The sequence below is a fragment of the Lissotriton vulgaris genome, chromosome 1_1, assembly GCF_964263255.1.
Source record: "Lissotriton vulgaris chromosome 1_1, aLisVul1.2, whole genome shotgun sequence".
Classification (NCBI taxonomy): Eukaryota; Metazoa; Chordata; class Amphibia; order Caudata; family Salamandridae; genus Lissotriton; species Lissotriton vulgaris.
Window position 1 is genome coordinate 783928427 of NC_141685.1, and position 24341 is coordinate 783952767.

The window sequence follows — 24341 nt, forward strand, 5'->3', positions numbered from 1 at the left end:
ATTTTCTCTGTAAACATCTGACTGGGACAAGGGTTAAAACAGCGTCAGATTAACTTCGAATGAAACTTGACAGATGGAACCTACATTTTGTATCACTGAACTTCATTATATCTGGTTTGCAGCATCTACAGGATATTCAACCTCCTAGAAACCTCATTTGAACCTGCTTACCTCACTGGAATTATTCTTCTACCAGAAAACTTCCAAACACTGAATTTAAAAATGTTGGCTGAACCAAACAACCACGTACAGACTCGCTGCACTCTTCAGCACATGAGCCAAAAAGTACACATAGCTCGTGGTCTACCATGTCCCTTAGGCTTATATTGAATTTATATTTACCATTGTTTCCTATGGAATACTTACCTTTTCACCATAAACTTTCATCCCTATTTCCAATTGTCTTCATTATTGTATATTTGTTCTTATTAAACTATTTTATCCATGTATTTGTTTTGGGAATTTAAATTTCTTTATTGGTTCTGTTATTTGGGTCAGTTTAATATACACCTCACATATTTTCTGAGGAGACATCTGATATGGTCATTGCTGACAAAGCGAGCATAGACTAACCTCGCTGAAACTCGCTTATGTGTATTGGGCTTTCTATGTGTGGTTTTTCTCTCCCTCGTACCCTGCAGCTAGATCCCCACGACTATACTTAGCTTCCTACAACAGAGTGAGGGCTCAGGTTTGAAAGGGAGCTGTCAAGGCTGGTAGATTTGCTGACATGTGTTTGAGCTCATTCTCAGAAGAGGCTATGTTGATTTACCACCACAATATGTTGTGCATTAGTTTTCCATCACATCGTATCACACTAATTGAGGCTATTGTGACAGCTTTTGCAAGCATTGGGATAGCCAATAGGACTTGCCTTTGGGACCTGAAAAATGTTTAACCACACAACAGTTAATGTTGGTGCATCAAGGAGATTGTGCTGCAGAAGTAATACTTATAAGGTCCAAAAACAGAAACCTATTGGCTATGCCAATGCTTGTTATGAGTGAGGTCCTTCCATGCTTATCAAAAAGTGGGTTATTTTAAATATTCCCACATTCTCTTCCTCTCCAAGGAATAAGGCTAATCATCTCTAAAGAGGCCTATTGTCTGGGGGAGGCTTTGATATAAATGTTGACCGGCAGCATTATTAATTTGGCCCAGCAAGTATTTCAAAGCCCGGATCTCATTTGGGGGTTACTCAAGACAATACTGCAATACTCACAGATGATGAAGGACTGAAATATGATACAATTAACATATTTGCACTGTGGCCCATTTTAAACCTATAGAGACATTCACCATTTCTCTACGTTGAGCCAATGCGAAGTTGATATTTTGCTAGGAGGCAATGGGCATTTTCGGCTGCGAAAATTAACTATAAGGCCTTCACAGGGCATAATCAATTTATTAAAGGTCCCATCTTTGACAGGGAATCAGTGGGCAAATGCTGAGCTGAGTTAAGACAGCAATCCTACTCAGCCTACATGCGAGTGTACATGAATGTGCATGCAATTTCACATGTAACCAAAACAGAGCCTCTTACACCAGCTGCACAGCAGGGAATTTTTATTGACTGTTACTAGTATTGTTACATCCAGCACTAGAACTTCTATAGGTGGTAAAGCTGCATCAGCGGCCGCCCACAAAAGATCCTGCCTTTCTAACACCTCCAGAGATACAGATGATCCATTAATGATTCAACCCTTTCATTCTCAATTGTAATAGACTCTCTTTATTGGCCTCAACAGCTTTCCCAAGATACATTTAGAGTCGCTCTTGTACTATATCACTTAATGAGAGATGCTATTTTGGGTCACTCTCATCAGTCTCAATCAAAGTCCCTGGTTATCATAGTACAATCAATTCCTGTGACAATTTAAGACACTATTTGGAGAACAATCCAGCAAGCAGCTCAGAAAGGGCTTCATATCGTAAATCAGACCCTCCCAGCAACTTGTAAAAGAAGAGCATAGACCAATAATAATGTCACATAAGTAGCCTTGTATTAGGGATTGTGAGAGGATTTGAAGGATGCCATATGATTAGTAGGACACTGATAAAGACAGGGCCATTTTTAAGGATCATGGCATCTGATATCCACAGAGATGCCTCATGGAGTGAAGATGAGCCTAAAATGATTGGGGGCCTCTTAACCCAGAGCAGTATAAAGGACAGCGTACAGCATGGCTGTATTGCGGCCCAGTTGGCCATATTGTCCATATTGTCTGTCACTACCACAGAATTCGGGAACTGAAGCCACTTTTTATAGAAGACAGACCTAGGATGAGTACAGATACTATGTCCACTCTATAATAAGTAAGACACATCTCCACACATCAACAACAGCAACTATGAAAGTTCGTTCTACTGACCAGAAGAGCTTCTTTGGATTCCAAGACCTCAGGATGCTTCAAGAACACCAACAAGGAGAAGTCGATTTTGATACAGACAAGGCAACGGTTGGAAGAAATTCAAGGCACTGGGGCAGGGGGGAACACCCCTGACATGCATTACCAGTGTTTATCATCATTGACAAGAAGTATAAAAAATTATAGAATTTGATCTCATGGATAATTGCCCAAACTAATGGCTGCGATTACACAATCCAGTGATAGTCTGTGGCGCCATCTGTAAAACTGCTGTTACCTTGACCAACATTTTCAAGGGTTCATTATCCTGATCAGTCCTATGCAACTCTCTAACATAGGTTTTTGTCTAAACAGAACTATTTGATATTACGTCATCCCTTTAAAAAGGCACACATACTTACCATTATTAATAATCTGACTTTTAGGCTATGGATGTGCTGCTTTTGGAAAGTGCAAATAATTTACTGTTCTTGGTGGTATACTCATCGATAATGTCCCATTTTTCGTCCCCTTGACATATCTTGCACAGCCTACATGATAGTTGTATCATTGCCTCTTTTAATCCGGTTACCTTGACAACCATGGTGGAAATATTACATCCTAGGACATTTGTATTTAGAATCACACTAAACTGATCTCTGCATAATATTATATGAGGTGAAAACAAAGTCAAGAGCACACAACAAATGTAATGATATGAGTGATCATAGTATGATGTTAAGGATGAGATCGCACACAAGTGTTCTTTCTATCTTGTTTTAATGAATATGTGGATGGTCCTCCTACCAAAGGAGACCCACGGAGAAAGAAACTAGCCGACACGTGTTTCGTCAGATCGGGTGTTAACCCGTGACTCTTCAGGGCTGGGGGTGACATAACAAAAGGGGGGAATGATACAATAATAATGCGAAAGAACGCATTGCAAGATAACACAAGGGGAGAAATAAAAATAAAAATGGGTGGTGGAAGAGGGACACCTAGTGTGTGTGGAAACCATTGGGAACTGTGAGGAAGGGCAAATGAAGTGACTTATAGCTCTGTAGAACAGAGTGTGCTGAGACACCTATTGTGAGATTAAAAACCTTTTTTATATGTACCCACTTAGTAGTGAGTAAGGATTCATGAGGATGACAATAGTGATTGTACTGAAAAGGAAGAGAGGAAAGAAAAACACGGGAGGAAACCAAGGAAAACATAGTAAAGTGCCACAATAATTACATCGGTTCTTGTTGACTGCCTGTGAATAAAGAGGACAAAAAGCATATAAACAAATGAGTAGAGTGAAGTGAGTCCCAGTGATGAAACCTCACGTCTTAACAACGGTATTACTGTAATGGTTGCGCTGAAAACATAGACATGAGGAAGTGGGTGGGAGGCGAGCCCAGGTACCTTGGGAAAAAAAGAAACAATATATACGCTCTGTACAGGAAAACAACAGAAATTGTGGTCTACCAATCTGTAATACCTGTATATTTTAGGCACGTTTCCTCATTTGTTTCGCCTGGTGGAAAGAAAAAAGAGAAAACACACCCTGGGCCAACATAAATGCTGTAAATTGGAACAGCTAGCAAAAAAGCGGTAATACTAGCGATATGTAAAAGCACAGCCTGGAATATCACATTGTAGATTTAACAAAAGAAGAATGCCTGCCGTGTTCAGGACAAAGAGAAAGACCAGCAAGAGCAGAAAGCGGGTATTAAAAGAGTATAGAAAAAGTAGAAAAAGAAGTAAAAGGGAAGATTGGCTGGGGTTAGTTTTATACTGTAGTGTAGTTCCTATTTTCCCAATAGGCCCTGCGCATTGGAATAACATAAACAGTAGTATCGACGTAGAAGTGCGGATCTTCCAGGCCTCTACTGACTATGCTAAACTTAATTGGGTCTGCTACCAACTAGCTCAGAGGTCACTGGAAACTTTCTTGACTGAATAGGAAGTGATCAGCTTCCCTGGTACAGACAAGAAGGGATTCAGTTTTCCAACAACCGCATAAACATGACAACTTTGCTCCTCAGATAAGAGTCAATCTCTAGGGTCGTGTGAAACAATAGACAGTTATTTTACTCAGTCAGTTTTGTGCAGATTACTTTCACCAATATGCAGAGAATAGAGAGACGGGTGTTTTCAATAAAAAGGTATTATTTATTGAACAGTCTTTCTTCTCATACAAGAGAAATGAATTGCCACAATTGCAAGACTAGTTATTATAAAAAGTGCGTACAGTAAAATGAGTATTGCGAAATAATACTGTAAAAGCATTGATATGGTTTCTTAGCCATACAATGGTTTAAAATGAATAAAACATATATAGATTCATATATACATTAGGCTAACGTACTCAACTGGTGCTTCTAACTACGCCTACCCCAGTGTACCTGACCTACGCCTAATACTTGGGAGGGAGTAAGTAAGTAGCAGTTTAAGTTAAGTTGGTTTTGCCAAGGTTTGCTTCAAGAATTCTCTCTAAGGGTTTAGTCAACACCATGCCTCTGGAATAGAATTTTGGAGGTCTTGTATCTCCTTCCAGGACTCGATATCCCAGTCACTCCCAAGAGTAGGTTGGAAACGCCGGAGCTGGATTTTCTCGGCAGGAGAAAAGACAGCGTCTCTCTCAGCGCGTCGAGGAAGAGGAGGAGGGGCAGCGTCCGTGGGCAGCTTGCATCTGCTGGGCTCTGAAGGGGACAGCTGTTCAGCTCCTGTGTTCACCACACCATCGTTCGCTCGTTAGCAGCAATAGCAGTAGCGATAGTAGCGGCCGTGTTAGGATCAGCTGCATCAGCATTTGCTTAAGGCAACGTTGGTAATATTTATACCTGAAAGGTGCCTGGTTTGACGTAAGTTTTTGGACATAAGACGTCAATAAAGATGTCACTAGGAAGTGATCGTCTCTCAGTGCTCATTAGAGTTCTATTACTAATCAAAACATAGCAAGCGGGGCTTTCCCAGGTTGCTGAGTTTTATCTTGTTGAAGAACTCGGAGTGTAATCAAGGAATCTTAGATAGTGGCTTCTGCTCTGTCATTTGCACTAATGATCTGCAAAGGAAGTTGCAGAGGAAGAGATTCTGAAATGTGGCTCTGATCGTGTGAGGCCAGAGACGAGTTTCTGAATATTGCATTTGATCGGTTATGCCAATATAGGGGAATAAATGGATTATGGCCGTATAGGGGCATAAGGTCACAGTATCGATCGGGGTCCTAGATTAGAACGTGACAATACAAAGGAGAAAATAAACGATACCTGAATACGTGTGGGAAAACGTCGTATCCGTGGGTAAGGGAGGAAAGTAGCGGTTTTACGATAGTAAAAGGACATGAATAAATGGTACACAGACCGTGCGTGGGAATCGCAACTAGTCCTAAAAAATAGAAAATATGGAAACAGAAGAGTACACACTCACCGGGGAACCAGTGATATTTCCAACCCGGTCCTAGTCGGGTGTTCAAACCAAGTATGAGCACGAAGGTGCATTAAGTTGCGAAGGCTGTAGGGTAAGCAGCTCGTGTAGAATAGAGGCGGGTAATGCCTTCTATTGAAGCAAAAAGCAGCTGTAAGTAAGGGGAGAAGTGGAACAAGAATAGAGTTTTTTTAAAGAAACGAAAAAAGGGGTATCATTACATTTGTTGTGTGCTCTTGACTTTGCTTTCTACTTATCAGAAGGGTGAGTGTCCCCACCCTTTGGTCTCAGAGTCTTGGGTTTCCTCTGAACAAGTAGCACCAACCAGTATCACCATTTCTCGAATACCTAACCACTACCTGTTGTGCGCCATTTATTTCTGAACACTCAAAACCCATCACTGAACTCTAATTATATGAGGTGAGGCACCATTGCCCCCACAGGATGGCAGCAAGAGTAGATTATTGCCTTGAAAAAAGCAACAAGGGTAGTAAAACATAAGTTGGCTGTAACACCTCTCTAATATTGCAATGCTTTGTCAATGTTCTTTTTAGGTCTCGCCTGTCAATGCGCATGCGCATTGAGCTTGCGAGACTATGGGGGCTTAAACAGACTTTAACCAACTTGCGATTCCATGGCGATTCCTTGCAGTGCCCGTGAAATTCAAGCTCAATGCGCAAGCGCATTGACATTAAAAGCGCGTGCACATGCCACCAGCCGCCTGCCTTGCATTACACATCAAAGGCAGCCCAGCCTCCCTCCCGCAGCCCCTGCTGCTTCACACCCTCATCGCCGCCTGCCGGATCAAAGGCTTTCACTGCCGGCCGGCCGGCCGTGCTTTCAGTTTCATGCCGGATCAAAGGCTTTCAGGGCCGGCCGGCCGTGCTTTCAGTTTCACGGCCTGTCTCCTTATTTAACTTGTTTTATAGTTTCACAGACCCTTGTATTCTATACCCTCTTAGCCCACGGCCTCTTCCAGTCCCCAGCTCCCCAGCTTCCCCCAGCGCCCACCCAATACCCCCTCTCCCCTGCGTCCTTACCCCAGCCCTTGCCTGTTGTAGACCCAGCTATTCCCACAGTGTTTACAGCGCTCTGACTAACTGGCAGGAAAAAAACGGAGCACGTCAACCCTTCAAACTCTAAAAATACTATGACTGCTACCAATAAAAACCTCCACACATTACATTATTAGGAACTTTTTTGAAAGAAAAGTTGCGGGGGCAAGATGGCTGCCGAGGCGCCGTAGGGGGAAGTCTCACTCTACCTCTCTCCTGATGATGAATCAATGAGGTGGAAAAGAATGCTCGATTAAAACTTCTACGCAGTTCAGAGTTTTCGGGTGGCACTCTATTATATGAATCCCGCTGTGTACTGAAGCAGCACTCGAAATAGCACTTGTGGAGATGTTGGTGAAGTTGATACACTGGCCTACGACTATTAAGGATCTGACTCAGGACAGAGGTTTGAGAGGTGGCAAATTTCTCTCCGAGTCCTTCACATCTCTATTTCTAAGGACATTGCAGGCGGGCCGCCTTTTCTACTCTGCTGTGATGGCACCTAAAATCTACCGTACGAACAATAAAAGTAGGGATTTACCCCCCACCGACGAAGAAGGCTCTGAAGAGGGTCCTGGCTCCTCAGCAGCTAACCTGAGGGCAAAGTCGAGGAGCAAAGCCCAGCTGAGGCGGGAGGCTGCAAAAGAGGCGAAGGAAGCAAAAACACGGAAACTTAAAGAAAGGGAGATGGCGAAAGCAACAAAAACGGAAAGCGCCCGATCTGGAAGGGGTCCTGGCAAGGGAGCCACGGACCCAAAACTGCTGGAGGCGTTGGGGAGAGAACCTGCCTTACGGCAGACCACGATAGTGGAGTCATTCTTACCTGTGCCTGGAGCGGCAATGACGGCCTCATTGGATGTAGCGGGTGGACAGCAGGCATCTCTCATCCCCACGCTGGCAGCTCTGTGTGGAAGAAAGCTGGGCCAGGTGCAGTCTCAGAGCTCCGAGCCGGCTGATCATGAAGCCAACGTGGAGGACACATTGCACACCGAGTCTGCGAGCTGTCTGGCGGCGCCTCCCATAGGAAGTGAGGTTACAGAAGCAGAGAACACGTCCGCCTCTTCAGTGACTGCAGCAGGGGGCGGGCCCGCGGCCTTAAAGGGCCAGGCACTTGAAAACGAGCCTGAGACCAAAACAACAAAGAAGGTAGGAAACAATCGCGCAGTAGCGCTGCCTCTAATCCAATCTCAAAATAGAGACTCTGGGGGAGAGGGTGGCCTGGAGAGTGAAGGCACGATATCAACCCTCTGTGGAAACAATGAAGGAGTGCAAACTGTGCAGGATATGAGGACAGAGACACAAATTCAGACACATAAGGCATTGGAGGAATTAAACTTAAATATGTCAGTGGACACAAGCATATCTGTTACCAACATCGAACATAAGCAAACTATCCCAGATCCCTCTATGGCATCTCCTGGTGAAGATATATTTTTTACTGGAAATGATGAAGCAGATAATGAAGGAGATGAGGAAGGGTTAGATGGAAGCGAGACAAGCACTGCAGAATCCTCTAGTGCAGAGTCAGAACTGGATGATTCAGACTCCATAGCAAGTTCAGGCTCAGAAACTGACATATCTGGTCTCAGGGTTGTCTCGACCATTTCGGATAGCGACACCGATTCAGTGGCACATGAGACAGTGCAAAGGGTGGCAAGACCAAAGTTTAAAAAAAATTTAAGAGAGGAATCCAGAAAGTCCAAAGATAATGACTCTGCATACACAGGGAAAGCAGGTAATACAACTCGCAGGAACGAATCTAAAGTACCCCGCAGAAGGCAAGCGAAGCCAGTTGTAAAGAAGCTAGTCTGGGATAACACTGCAGAGCAAGGAATAGTCCACACTGGGGCATCTGTGAATACGGAAATAAGGGCTCAGGGATCTATTTCTCTTGGAGCAGAGGGGGACCCTGGAAGGGGTGCCGCCAATTTTGAACTTTTGTTCACAACCCTAAAGCAAATCCAAACTGAGGCACGCACTGAGAGTCACAGATCAAGTAGAAGGGCCAGGCGTGCAAACAGGAAGATACAATCCTCTTTGCAAAAGGTTAACAAATTGTACGAGGACATGGTTGGGAGAGTATCCGATCTGGAGGTCAGAACAAGCAAATTGGAAGATGACTTTGTCAAAATGAAAGATGCTGAAGATGATAAAGACAAGACAACTGCAGATATGCTTTGGAAGCTAGAGGAATTCGAGAATAGACAAAGGCGAAATAATATCAGATTAATTGGAATTGAAGAGGGGAAAGAGGCGGGGGATGTTAGAACATTTGTAATTGATTTGATGAAAGGTGCGTTCCCTGAGTTGGCCTCATGGGATTGGGAACATGAGATTCAAAGAGCGCACCGATACCCATTGGCACGAAAGAACTTGCAGGGCAAGCCGCGGGCGATTTTGATTTATGTTGGTAATTTTCTTCTGCGTGAAGAACTAATCAATAAGGCAAAACCACAGGCTAAACGCTCTTATAAAGGAAATGAGTTCTTCACCCGCCCCGATTTCTGCCACACCACCGTGGAAAGAAGGTGGCGGATGAGACAGCTGATCACCCCATTCCATAATCTAGGCTATGAGGCCTATCTATTATTTCCAGCACGTCTGAAAGTTGGCTTTGAGGGTAGCTTCAGAGTTTTTCATTCTGAAATTTTGGCACAAGAATATCTTTCTTATTTGAGAGAGAATAGAGGTCGTCAAAAGCCTGCACGTGGTTCTTTAGAGGTTCAAGATTCACAACCTGGTCCTGTTCAAAATATACCTCGTAAAAAGTAAACAGTAGAATATTCTGCGAAAGCAATAAGCATAAAAAGGAAAATGAGAAAATGATACACCAAGATACATCAGGAGCAAAAAAAAAAAAAAAAAAACCCAGAAACTACTGCTAACAGTCATGAATCATGGCGGGGGGGGGGGAAAAAATGAAACAGGGAAAAGGGAAAAAAGGGGGAAAAAAGGAGTAGCAAAACGAGTGATTTATGTTTATCTATGTCTATGCTAGTGAGCAGTTTGAGCAGTAGTTTAAGGAAAATCAGGGAGGGGGGGGTGAGGCAGCCCAGAGGCTAACGTCAGCCAGACATAGGTCTTACGGACCTATTTGCCTGTAGGGGGGGAGGGCTCACAGGGGTGGGGTGTCTGGGGTGGGGGAGGGAGAACTTAGGGACAGGGCACAAGGATATGGTTATCTGTAAATGCAACAACAACGGGCGTGTGGTGGAAGAGGCGTTTCAGCGGTATGATGTCAAGGAAGGGATTATCAATTCTAATTTGCATGTATTGAGTTACTCAGGTGGGTTGAAGATAAAGTATGTCAAGATAAAGTCAAGCGATCAGGCTGTTAGAAATTTTGTGAAAATTAATAATGATACTTAGGTGTATAACATGGAATGTATGCGGTTTAAACGATGTTCAAAAGAGAAATAAGATAGGAGTGCGACTACGCCAGTTGAATGTGGACTTCATCTTTCTGCAAGAAACGCATATAATGAGTACCCAAGAGTACTATTTGAACCAGATGGGGTTCCAACTTATAGTAAGTTCCAAACAAGGGGCTAAAAATAGAGGAGTTGCTATTCTGTCAAGGAGTAGAAACTGGAGAATAGGGAAAAAACTAGAGGACAAGTGGGGAAGGTGGGCCATGGTAGAGATTGAGATAGATGGGGTTTGGACGACAATGGTGTCTATTTATGGTTCCACACAGGACGACCCGGAGGTGCTACAGTTTATGGACTCTGAGTTAGCTGCTTGGCCCCCTCAGATTATTATAGGAGGAGATCTTAATATTAATGGGGCGGATGGGTTAGGGGCTGGTCAAAATGGAAGCTATAAAGGCCGTAAGAAAAGAGTCCACAAGGCACTTGTTGACCTCCTCTGTAGCAACAATTTGTCTGATGTCTGGGGTATTACTAAACCTCAACAGAAAGGGTACACTTATTATTCTGCACCACACCAAGTTTGTGTAAGGCTTGATTATTTTTTAATTTCCAGTAGTTTAATGACTGGGGTTAATATAGATAGGTTGCCAAGAATACTAAGTGACCACAACCCGTTAGTTCTGGAGTTAAAGGTGGAAGGAGGGAAAAGATCTAACCGGGTATGGACCTTCGAAAGAAAACTTCTTCTGGAAGAGGATTATGTACTGCATATGTCAAAGTGGATCACTGACTTTTTTTATTATAATAAAGGAACGGCACCGGAGGGAGTTATATGGGATGCTTTCAAGGCAGGTGTACGCGGAGAAACATGCAGTTACAGTATTCACAAACGCAAAATGGAAGGGCTATCACAAAGGGAATTAGAGAGAGCCGTTTCAGAAGCAGAAGAACAAGTAGATAATTGCCTTATTAGAGGTGACCCTGTAGAACAATGTCTGATTGATTTATTAAAAGTCAAAAGTGAGGCAGAAGGGGATCTGGCAAAAAAAGCGGCAGTACAGTATACAATTCGTAGGGAAAAATGTTACGAATATAATGAAAAAGTTGGGCATGTTCTGGCCATGCGTACCAGGCAGATAGCGGCAGCGGGCACGGTGAGACAAATTAGAGACGAAAATGGTAATATACAAATCGGTCCTGAAGAAATTAGGGAAGTATTTAGGAAATTTTATCAGACTCTCTATGACCATCAACATCCTTGCAGTAGTGAAGAGATTAGTGATTACTTGGAGAATATAACAAACGAGAGGATAACAGACGAAGATGCAGATCGACTAGAAACCCAGATAGAAATGGATCAGGTCAAAGAAGCTATGGGTAAACTGCCCTCTGGTAAGGCCGCCGGCCCCGATCAGATACCCCTAGAATTTTATAAAACTTTTTGGGGGGTACTGGCACAAGAATTAACTAGGGTGTTTCAACTGGCACAGCTTGGGCAGTCTACGCCAAAGTCATGGGGGGGTGCAGACATCGTCTTGATTCTTAAGAAGGGCAAGCCGGAAGAAGAGCCAGGGTCTTATCGCCCCATTACATTAATGAATAATGATACTAAAATATACTCTAAAATATTGGCAATGAGATTTGCAGAAGTAATCAGTTCATTAGTTTATCACACCCAACATGGTTTCATTCCTGGTAGGGGAACAACCCACCATACCAGGAAGGTAATAACACTATTTGATACCGCCGAAGTCAGAGGGGACCCGATGGCAGTTATTCTCCTGGACGCTGAAAAAGCGTTCGATCGGGTCTCCTGGGACTATTTGTGGCATACGCTGGCTAGGGCTGGCTTTAGGGGTGGATTTATTAAAGCACTTCAAACTCTATATAAAGAACCGGTCGCGGCCTTAAGAGTCAACGGGGGGACTACTGGCCAATTCTATATTAAAAGGGGCACGAGGCAGGGGTGCCCATGCTCCCCACTACTTTTTGCCATGTATATGGACCCACTGATTCGTAAATTGGAGTTTTGCCCAGAAATTACTCCACTGCCGACAGTACTGGGGCCATGTAAGATCTTGGCCTATGCCGATGATGTGGCAGTGATAACACCAAACCCCACAGAGGCAACTGCGCATATAGAAGAAGAGGCCCGCAGATTTGGTCGTATATCTGGGTATGCCCTAAACGTCTCCAAGACCCAGATAATTAAAAACTCGACGACCTCGTGTGATGATAACCGGGTGGTACAGGCAGGGACCTACCTTGGAATTAAAATAATTGCTGATCTAAACAATTTGGTGGAAAATAACATTGCCCCAATAATTAGCAAAGTAAAGAAGGATCTGGATCGGTACGAAAACCTGCACTTATCGCTAGTGGGCCGGGTTAATATTATCAAAATGATGATATTGCCAAAATTTTTGTATATATTTAGGGCTATCCCACTCTTATTTGAAAACAGGTGGTTCAATATATGCGAACAAATGATTAACCGCTTCGTATGGGCTAAGGGCAAGACGCGCAGAGCACTAAGGTACATGTCTTTACCACGGGAACGTGGAGGCTGGTCCCTACCAGATCTTAAAGTGTATTATTGGGCCGCCGCATTCCAAAATATGATGGGATTGGTAGGGGGGGCTGATACAGATGACTGGGATAAAGCAGGATCACTTGCAATTTATGGTTTGACTCTAGGTAAAAATGTGGAAAATATATTTTTAAGATTCATGGAGGAAAGTTATTACAAACGAACACGGTTCAAGATACTAATCGCTGCTCATAATGTTTGGAAGGGAATAGCTAAAAAGATTGGATTTGGGAAATATAACTTTTACACTAGACTTAAAAATAACCCCTCACTTTCGGGTATGGTTTTTTCGGGAGCCGTATTCCAAGACTGGGAGTCGCGTGGGATTAGGAAAATCGGAGATATTATGGGCCCCCATGGTATTTTACAATTTGCCGAGCTACAAGATCGATATACAATAGATACAAAACAGTTTTTTAAGTATCTTCAAATAAGGAGTTGTTTAATAAATAGGAAAGGAGGACCTATAGGGTTCAATAGAAATATATTGTTGGACATTATAGAAAAAGGCTCGGATTGCACTATAAAGAGGTTCTACAGCGAATTGACAGCGTTAAAGAAAGATGATATGGAGAAATGGATAAATAGGTGGTCTGCAGATCTGGATATAAGTTGGGATATTTTTTCAGAATCGTTAGAGTTGGGAAGGAAATTGTTGTGTTCATCTTCTTTGCAGGCTCAACACTATAAGACTCTATTCCATCTATATTACACTCCTGGAAAAATTGCTCAATGGGGGGGTATCACGGGAACCACCTGCTTTAGATGTGGGAGTCTGGGGGCGGACCTTACACATATCTATGCACTCTGCCCACATCTGAATAATATAAAACGGGAGATTGAGCAGTTTTTACAGAATGTACTATCAATAACAATAGAACTAAGTCCAGCTGTCATGCTATTAGGAGTCAATCCCGAGACCTATGTGGGTAATGAAAAGTTTCTATTCGTAGCTACAGCTATCCTTAGACTATTAGTCGCTTCGGCATGGCTGGATCCTAACCCTCCAACCTATCATCAATGGCTGGGGAAGCTACTATCTATCCAAAAGCTAGAATCAGCTATCTATGCGAGAAGGGGGAGAAACGGTAAGAAACTAGGTGTAGCAATATGGGAGCCGCTTGTTCTCTGGAAACAGGGTCCCGATCAGTGATCATCAGGGGGGGGTTCGAAATTGAGAAATTTAGAATGTAGAAGTCTGTGTATTTTTGGAGTACATGATCTGCTTTGAGAAAACCATATCTGAATTGATTTCATTTCCTTGTTCATAATATTCTGTATAATCCGAATACTCATTCATGTTTTCTTTTTTTTGTATTGTAACGAATGTTATTGTGCCCTGTTCTCATCTTGGGGGGAATAAAGGGGAAAAAAAACTTTAATAAAAACATTTAAAAAAAAAAAAAAAGGAACTTGTCTGGCCTTGAAAATAGTAGCAGGGAAACAAATGTGCAGACACCGGCTCAGCCAGAGCCAATCAGGTAATTACATCTCACTCATATCACTACCAGCCACCGCCGCCTGCGCCTCGCCGCCCGCGCCTCGGCAACCGTCGGATTACTCCGTGGCACCCCCGCTGTCTCTCTCGCGCTCTTGCTAGAACTCTCTCTTTCTCCCCCACTCTCTCCCTAAAGCTCTCTCTTCCTCTCCCTCTCTCTCGCACTCTTTCCGGTCTCTCCCTCTCTCTCTTTCTCTCCCTCTCTATCTCGCATTCTCTCCCGTCTCTTGCTAGAACTCTCTCTTTCTCCCCGTCTCTGTAGAGCTCCCTCTCTCTCTCACACTCTCTTCCGTCTCTCCCTAGAGCTCTCTCTCTCTTTCTCTCGCACTCTCTCCCGTCTCTCCCTCTCTTTCATGCACTCTCTCCCGTCTCTCGCTAGAACTCTCTGTTTCTCTCCTCTCTCTCGCACTCTCTTCCGTCTCTCCCTAGAGCTCGCTCCAATGTTATGCAGAGGGTTTTGCCCAGGCCACACCTAGGAAAATGCAACTCGCAAATCACATCAGTGTGAACCGAATTTAATACACCCTGCTGTCCTAGCGAGCGTTTGAGCTGGTGCGACTTTTATTTGTTTTTTCATGCATTCCGCTTCTCTCTTTAATGCCCTCACGAGAGAGGGCAGCGGCGGTAAAAGGGGGAAAGTATTTAAGCTATAAACCTTTTCATTCCGCCCCAGGGTCCACTGCAGCGGCTTTTTCAAAGTATGCAAAGCACCCTGTAATCACAATGCATCGATACCCACCATCGGATCGGGCTTTCATTGGCTACAACTACGTAATTTTTTTTTCAGAACTGTAAGTTTATTTTTTCTTTTATTCCAGTCTTGAATTCTCATGTCTATAGCAGATCATTACAAATGTCACCAAAAAATGTTTAATATTTCACTTCTGTTCTTGGATTTTCGTCACAATAAAATACAATGAACATAATCTTCCCAAAAGTTATTTACAAAAATTTAAGCTAGTGCCATTATAAATTACAATAACTTTTATTTAAGTATTAATTATTTTAAAAAATAAAAGCCATTGTTCTTTGTAATATCAATACATCTAAGTCATGTAAATTCAACACATATTGCATTACAAATGCTAAAGATGTCACATTTGCGAAAGTTAAAACTATTGGCATTATAAATGACAAAGCTATTCATTTCGCTATTCTCAAAACCAACACATAAATAAAAAAAATTGTCATTTACGATACTAATAGCTCAAACTTTCCTAATGCGAGACCTATTGACATTACAAATTAAATAAACTATTTAAGTATTAATTATTTTAAAAAATTAAAAGCCATTGTTATTTCTAATATCAATATATCTAAGTCACGTAAATACAAAACATGTTGCATTACAAATGCCATAGGTGTCACATTTGCGAAAGTTATAACTATTGGCATTGTAAATGACAAAGATATTATTTTAGCTATTTCAAAAAACAACACAAATTAAAAAAATGTAATTTGTAAGACAAAAAGCTCAAGCTTTCCTAATGCGAGACCTATTGCATTTCCAATGCTTGTTTATACATCTGGCCTTGTCAAATATATTGTTTTGACATAAATGTGTACACAAAAGATGGAAATGTGTTTCTTTGAAACTCCATATATAGTTTATATTATGATTAGAAAGGAGTACATTTTTCGCTTAAAATGAATCAGACATTCTAACTGGGAATTGTACTCTGGCTTGTCTAGTCCAGAGGGCCTCTTCCATATAATTGTCTATTGTACAATTAAGTGATAGTTTGGTAATGAAGATTAACACTGCATACTTTGCTTTATGCTGCTTTCTCGCTTGCCCAGCCATGCAGGATTTCTTAAGTACAAACAAACCCACTTTCTGAAAATCAAAAGGAACAGGCAGTGAACAGCGAATTGTGGGGGGCGAATGTACATGGAGAGTACTGCGCTCTGATTGGATGAGGCTACTACAAAACAATTAAGCCTCCAGAGCGCAACGGCAGTGGTAAGAGAGTGACACATGGTTTGTGTTAGAGGAAAAAGCGGGGACCCCCTCTGAAACAATTACTTTCTGGGTCAAGGAGAAGAGGGGAAAACAACAGACAAACCTATAAAGACTCTCCCTCAAGACCAATAAATTCTAAGGATCTATGTCATAGATTCCATTTAGGGCACTACAAATTACCAAAAAGACCAATTAATTCTTTTTAATTTCTTATTTCATTTTGTTTATTGATCTTTATCATTCTTGTAAGTTCTTTTTCTCTTTTTTTTAAAACACTATTTCCTTTTCAACAAACAATTATTTATACAAATCAATTACTTTTCTTATTCACAATTTACAATGTTACAAAATTATTTGCACATAAAACCTCTAACAATTAGCATTCATACCTGGGTAGAGAGAACATGCAACCGACCTCATACATATTCCATACATACTATTCACACAACACACTCTATCTGTACGAGCTGACACGTTTCAGTTGTTTATCTATAGATCACAATTGATTCACTACATTCCGTAGGATTCAGTATTAGACTTGGTCAACGCGTTTCGGTGGAGTAAATGATGTTGGCAACCACCTTCTTCAGGACCCGTCAGAAAAAATTGCATAAAGATCTCTAACCCAGAAATATTCTTTTCTGTTTATGATGCTTTTGTCTTGTCCCAGCTAAAAATCATGTTTATAATTTTCTCTTTTTTAGCCTTGTGTTCCAATAGCTGTTTACAGCCTACATGAAGTATAGATTCGGTGTGATTTTTAGATCTTTAGTTGTTCACTCTATCTTTTATCAGAATTTCTTCCGTTGTATTTGTATCCATCCAACCATTAGATATTTGTCTAGGATTATTCGCCCTTATTTCTTTTCCTTTTTCCTTTTGGTTATCAATCCCAAACTTTACCAGGCTGCTCAATAATTTTTCCTGTTCCTATTGTCATCCGAACCCGTGACCCAGCATCCGTCCACACCTGGACCGAATCTATACTTCACGTACGCTGTAAACAGCTATTGGAACAGAGGACTAAAAAAGAGAAATTATAAACATGATTTTTAGCTGGGAAAAGACAAAAGCATCATAAACAGAAAAGAATATTTCTGGGTTAGAGATCTTTATGCAATTTTTTCTGACAGGTCCTGAAGAAGGTGGTTGCCAACATAATTTACTCCACGAAACGCGTTGACCAAGTCTAATACTGAATCCTATGTAATGTAGTGAATCAATTGTGATCTATAGATAAGCAACTGAAACGTGTCAATTTGTACAGATAGAGTCTGTTGTGTGAATAGTATGTATGGAGCATGTATGAGGTCGGTTGCATGTTCTCTCTACCCAGGTATGAATGCTAATTGTTAGAGGTTTTATGTGCAAATAATTTTGTAACATTGTAAATTGTGAATAAGAAAAGTAATTGATTTGTATAAATAATTGTTTAAAGGAAATAGTGTTTTAAAAAAAGAGAAAAAAAGAGAGAAAGAACTTACAAGAATGATAAAGATCAATAAACAAAATGAAATAAGAAATTAAAAAGAATTAATTGGTCTTTTTGGTAATTTGTAGTGCCCTAAATGTAATCTATGACATAGATCCTTAGATTTATTTGGTCTTGAGGGAGAATTTTTATAGGTTTGGCACATGGTTTGTGCACAAAGAGCACAAAATCCACCTCTGGTGTGCTGTCCGACCGGAAGTACAGGAGGATGGTGGCCGGTCATACTCCTTGAATACTATCAGAATAGTTATAATCATACTGGTTTAAAACGCAACAATAGGGCTCAAAAATGGTTGGCAAAATTATAGGGGTGATCAACAAATTTAAAATCCTATGGAACCAAAACCCTCTCCCCTCACACATTTTTGTCAAATTCTTATTACAAAAGTTTTGCCTGTGGTAACTACTAATGTTTCTGAATTGGGGCAGGGGCAATCCTTTATTGAACCCAAAAAAAAAGATCCGAGCAACAGGTTACTTATATAGCCCGGTAGTCAAGCGTCATCCACCCTTAGCAGGAGTAATTCAATGACTCCAAGAGCTCCATCTCATATTCAAGATATCAACCTGGGCTCTGTTAGTATAATATTCAGGTCTGAATTTTGTAAGAGACCTCCACAGGTGAAAGCAAGCACAGGAAGCAAACAAGTGGGGGGTAATCCTACAGTCAGAAAATTATTTGGAAGCTACAGTAAGGGCACTAAATAGACAATCAGACACATTTGTAGTGGAAGTAGACTTACTACATGCGCTATCTTCATCTGTTTCTTTAAATTATAGCATATTGGCTTATTTGATCTTGGCTCTGTCTTCCATCAGAGAAGAGTCTAGATTAGAGCCCCAATTGTGTGACTGCTCAGCATTACAAGATACCTTTAGTTAGTTGTAGAAGGTCATGGTTTGTAGCTTAAAAACCACAGCTTAATCAAAAAAACTGTCAATACAGAAATGGTCACCTCATACAGGCTAGCACCAGTAATTAACCAACATTATAAGGATCATGATCCATGAAGTACACCAACTATTCAAATGTCTAACTTACCTTACCCTGCCTGCAGCTCGTCCTCGATGTACCTGGCTCCAGACTCTTCCAAGCACGAGGTCCTGCAGCCAACTCCCTTATTCAATGCAGACACGGCTCTCATGTCGTTAACAAATAATATTCAGCAGCATGAGTGAAGGGTCTAGATTGGCTGGAACTGTCTGCCTCAGCACTCCTAAAGTGACTGGAGGCCTTGCCTGCTCTCCACCTAGAAGTCTGAGGGCCATATGTATCATCATGACCATTTGCGATTTCTAAATAGCGATTTTTAAGGAATCGCTATTTAGAAATCGCAAAATGGTATGTATGTAGGAAATCGCTTCTTTTTAGCGATTCCTTAACATTCCTAAATTGCGATTAGCAAATTGCTAATCGCAAATTTCCCATTCATTTCTATGGGCCAGGAGGCCCATAGGAATGAAGGGGAAATTTGCGATTAGCAATTTGCTAATCGCAATTTAGGAATATTTTCAAGGGTGCAGGGGTGTCACAAGAACACCCTGCTGCACCCCTGAAAATGACATGTGTGGGCATATGGCGCACATACATGCCCTAAGGGCATGTATGATCGTCATATGGCACCTTTGGATTTCCAATAAATTGCTTTTTGAAAAGAATTCGCAACTTACCACCAACTAGAAGTTGGTGGTAATTTGCGAATCCTTATGGGAATTTTTGAATTAATTTTCCTTTGATACATGCATTTAAGGAATCACACAATTTGCGATTCCTTAAGTGCAATCGCAAAATAAGGAATAGCAAATTTTGCAATTCCTTATTTTGCTGCCAAACTGTTTCATACATACCATTTAGCAAATTAGCATTCGCAAAGGCCGAAATTCTGCGAATTTCGGCCTTTGCGAATGCTAATTTGCTTGATACATATGGCCCTAAGACAGCTGGGTTGAAGAGGTTTGAATTGCGCATGTCGGTCTGGCTGCAGCAAGATAGCCACTTTAACCAACATTTGCATTTCAAACTGAAGTGGCCACTCCTCACTGCTGCCAATAAGCAGCAATGATGCAGTGACCCAGGACAGCCCTCACCCTTCTTTTTAAGGCAGAGAGTAAAAAAATAAAATGGTAATAAAATCATTTTATTATCATTTTATTTTCCACGTTTTCTGCGCAGCAGTGGGGGGAGGGTGGCACTCCTCCACTCCTATGGTTGAACAGCTGCTCTGTGTTACTTTGTCGCGTGACAGATAACCCGCCCACCATATTACAAGTAAATTACATCCAATGTCACTTGTAATCCAGCAGAAGGGATATCTGTCACGTTTATGAGGGAGTAACCCGTCTACCGAACTTTAAATCCAGCCCTTCTTTAGTAAATAGAGACCGTATCTGATGCAAACAATTATTCATCAGCGAAGTTTGCAAAATCAGTTATAGTGTTACAATGTATATGAGGACAATATCTTACCTTGTCCGCTGTATGACTTATCTCCACAGCCAGATCCGCACCCGTATTCCCCATTCCTACAATTATCACCCGCTTCCCCTTGAAGTCATCAGGGAACTTGTACTCTCTGCTGTGAAAATACTGCCCTTTGAAGTTTTCTATACCTGTAGGTTAAATAGGTGCAAAATGGACAGTATAAGTGAAAAAGTTGCAATGGAATGGATATATCTTAAGAAGGGTATAGTAGGAGAGGAGCCTTGCTTACTGGTTTCTTTTTGTTAGAGCGTGGATCTCCAGAGTGTGCCCCTTGATGGTTGTCTAGATTCTGCGCCTAAGGGGGTTTGTGCGATGATAGGTAGAGGTCTAGGGGCCCCCACATGTTTGACTGCCTGTGGGTTTTCGGTGAGTGTTTTACAAGCAGGTCTCGGAAAACGGACATTTGAACTACTCGAACTATCCGATCTATCGAACCATTGCAAAGACCGAACTATTGCAAAGACAAGGAAGGCTGATGGCCAACACTCCACACTCCCCCCCCACCCCCACCCCCTGGCACCTTTTTCTTTCTTTTTTTTCCTTCTCTCTCTCCTTTCTCTCCCTCCACTCATGTATATTCCATGCTCCATGTAAATATATATTTGTTATACAATAAAAAATTACAGAAATAAAAAAGAAGGGTATAGTAAGTTGTTGTGCTGCTAAGGCTGCTAAGATCGTACAATGTAGGTCAAGGATATATGCATCATAGCCCAAAACAATGAGATTTAAAGGTGGGTTTATTGGTATTTAAAGCAATGTCTTCCGAATTGAAATTATTTTATCTATAACATAAACAAATTTACATTACAACTGTTTTATAACAAGGTTTTCAAAATCTTTTGCATAAGACATTAGGGCCATTTTTTTTGTAGTTGCCACCCCTATAAAATTGAAGATCTTTAATATCACATTGTAATATGACCATTACCCTAGCTGAGCCCAAACTAAATTGGACGATAATATTTAACATCTACAGACAATGGCGGCTGGTAATTTTACCAGGAAGGGGGCGGAAACTACACACACACATTCACACTCACACCCATGCATTCACACTCACACACCCATTCGCAACACTCTCTCACATATACACATATATACATACATTCATATATACATACTTACATGCACCAAATATGTAAAAAAAAAACAACATAAAACTTACCTTCACTGCAGCTCTCTGGCCGGGAAGTCTTGGAGGGTTGGAACTGCTGCGTGCTTTTATTGGCTGACCATAGGTCAGCCAATGCTGCAAGGCAACAGCCCCTCACACATCCCAGAATAAAATGCGGTCTGCAAGACTACTGACCCCACCCCACTTTGTGATAAAGTGTCACTGATAGACACTCTGTTCTGGCAAAACTCAGCTCAGGCAGCCAGGAGCCTGTGCATTTAGCGCATGTCTTGGTCCTGGTTACCTGATCTGAAGAAGAAGAGTGTCTGTCAGGCTGACCTTTGTTCAGCCTGACAGGCACTCTCCTTGTCAGGAAAAAGGTGGAGGCGTGGTCCCTCAGCAAGAATGGACGGGCCTCGGCTGTCTACAGAAACAAAACTAAAGGACCCCTAAAATCTCCCAATACTTCTTCTACCCCACTTATTCCAGATTCCAAATCTAGATTTGACATTGAACCATTACTAGCCTAGATTTAAGCTGTATCCTTGCCACTACACCTTCCACCACTCCTCTGCCCCCATTAACCAAGTGAAATTCACATTAGACACATCCAAAGTAGAATAAGACCACATATCAGCCTACCAGGAAAGGAGTCCAAAGGCAGGTATGGCTCAACATGATGTCCAATGCAAAGAAGTACAGCATCAAAGACTGCAGTCTCTTGCTTCCCATCCTTCTCTGTGACAATGTCCCACTGGCCTGTGGTGGCGAAATCTGGACGTTTTCTCACACTGCGAACGATGGTCTTTGAGGAAATACACCAAATCCAAATCATAAACAGGTAAGAAACAATTATTTCAGCATTGAGTCATTGCATTTCAGTCTCCTATACTATACAATTGGCAACCGGTACCACAATGCTCGTTCGAAACAGTCATTTCTGCTTCCAGTCTTAACAAAGACACCCTACCTATATTCTAAAGTAACCCTCTTATATTCAAGACTATTAGCCCCATTTGCCCATTATGTCTTCATCATTTTAGCTTGGAAATGTTCTTTCAAAAGCCACTTTAGCAAAAATGTGTCCTCATAGGACACCTGAGCGACCACCCATTCCCCATCCCGACCAACCCAATCGCATACAGTGAATTCTAGTTCAAGTAGATTTGCTTTGGCTGAAAAATGCTTACATCTTCTGCACTGTATTCTTTTGTGGAAGTGATTTTTTTTTATTGCATTTCAGTGTCCCTCTTTTCTCCACGAGGATCTATTTGTTATAGCCTTCAAAAAGAGGACTGGTCTAGTTGACAGATGAGCAACTTCTTCAGCTATTTTGAATGAGGCTTATGCCTCACCCCAAGGCTGTCTAATATTGATCAGGGAGATTCAGATCCCTGCCAGAGATTCAGTGAATCAACTGGTTGTTTAAACAAGTTCCAGTTAAATTCACTTTATGCAAATATATCTTATTTAGAGCTTGCACAATAGTTAATGAAGTAAAAAGTCAGACAAATACATGTTCCACTGTTTTGAGGGAATTGCTTTTTCGAGTATTTTTGCATCACAAATGCCAGGAACTATACGTGCTCTAGGGACTTCTTTATGTCTTAAAGACACGAGTGAAGTGTTGGTATAGATGTCCAACATTTCAGTCCTACCAGAGAATGAACCCTCCTCATAGGTATTATCTCTTTAGAGTGAATGGACAGTATAAACCGGCTCTCGGTGTGGCTATAGTGGCTGCCACGAGCTGCATATTAGCCACTATACCCTGAGGAATTGCTTCGTTAACATGGTCCCGTCACTGCTTTCTTTCCTGTTGCTGGGTTTCTTCTTGTTCACTGAGTGGCTGGTGGCAGAAGACACCATTTAATGAGGAAAACAACATAGGAATGAGGTAGTAACTCTTCCCTGCGCATATACAAAAGATCTATATGCAGCATACTGCTGGGATTTAATTCTCGATCGCAGTAGCTGCACTGATCGTAATGTTGTGTTTCCCACTTAGTACAGGTGCACCTAGATCTGGGTAGGATCAAGACAGATTTTCAAGGGGTACTGACACAAGCAAGCTAAAAATGATGGAATGGAATTGACAGTGGTGCAACATTTCCTAAACCATTTCCATTCCTCTGTTTATTTAATCTCTCATTGAGACCCAAAGTCAGAGGGGTGCTGGTCTTGCTGTACCAGTAGATGTTGCTGAGCAGTTCAGACAGAGATCAAATTACATATGGTTGGACCCCTTACACAGTGGAACAGATCAGCTGAAAACAATTGGAAGAGCGTGGCTTGGGGCTCGTAATCGGTCACAAACTAGGCGGCGCTGAGCATTTCCGAGCCGTCAAGGAATGCGGGGCACTGCTGGTCAGCGGCGTAGGTTGTGGGAAGCTGCAGGAGACCCATCCAACACACCTTGTGGGCATCAACATGACAAAAGATTGGGCAGCCTGACCCATGATTAACACAGCTGTGCATGAAGAAGAGATTCAAAGAATACTGGCAGCCTAGATGGCAAATGCATCTGATACAGAAGGTGCACCCTACGACCACCGAGCCACTTATAGCGAGGCCTGAAGAAGGGACCCTCCTCAAGCACACATAGCAGGACCGCTCCGTCTCCTACCCGCCAATGAGGATGCAGTGTTAGTGTGCTGCCTGAGGCAGGGAGGGGAGGCCTGGGGAGTAACAGCAGTCTGAAGATGCGGCGTGCCACAGAGAGGGGACTCGGTGTGTAGCAGGGTTTCCGTTCTCCCACAGAACTGTGCATAGAGATCTAGAACCTCAGTGAGTTAGGATGATCCAAAAACTCATCTCAGTGTCAGAAATCTCCTTACCTAGCTAGCTACAGTGTCTCATGGATCATTATGGAATGATCCATGTCTTAGACAAACCAGAACATGATCTTTAGAATACCTCAGGAATCGTGGAACACATGAACACTCTTTCGTTATATAATCATTTCAAACCAAAACTGAGAGTCAAAGAACACAAGTGCAAGTTTGAAATAT

The 24341-nt window shown here is 42.0% G+C and overlaps 1 protein-coding gene across 1 annotated transcript in view; it reads right to left on the minus strand.

The window, feature by feature from the left end:
• LOC147747823 (dimethylaniline monooxygenase [N-oxide-forming] 2-like) overlaps nucleotides 1–24341 on the minus strand; it is a 396650-nt gene that overhangs the window by 239470 nt on the left and 132839 nt on the right. The window contains exons 4-5 of the mRNA XM_086956258.1: nucleotides 21973–22135; nucleotides 20199–20341 (exon numbers count right to left, since the gene is read on the minus strand). Of these exons, the coding sequence (XP_086812384.1) occupies nucleotides 20199–20341; nucleotides 21973–22135 (306 nt within the window). The remainder of the gene's footprint in view (nucleotides 1–20198; nucleotides 20342–21972; nucleotides 22136–24341) is intronic.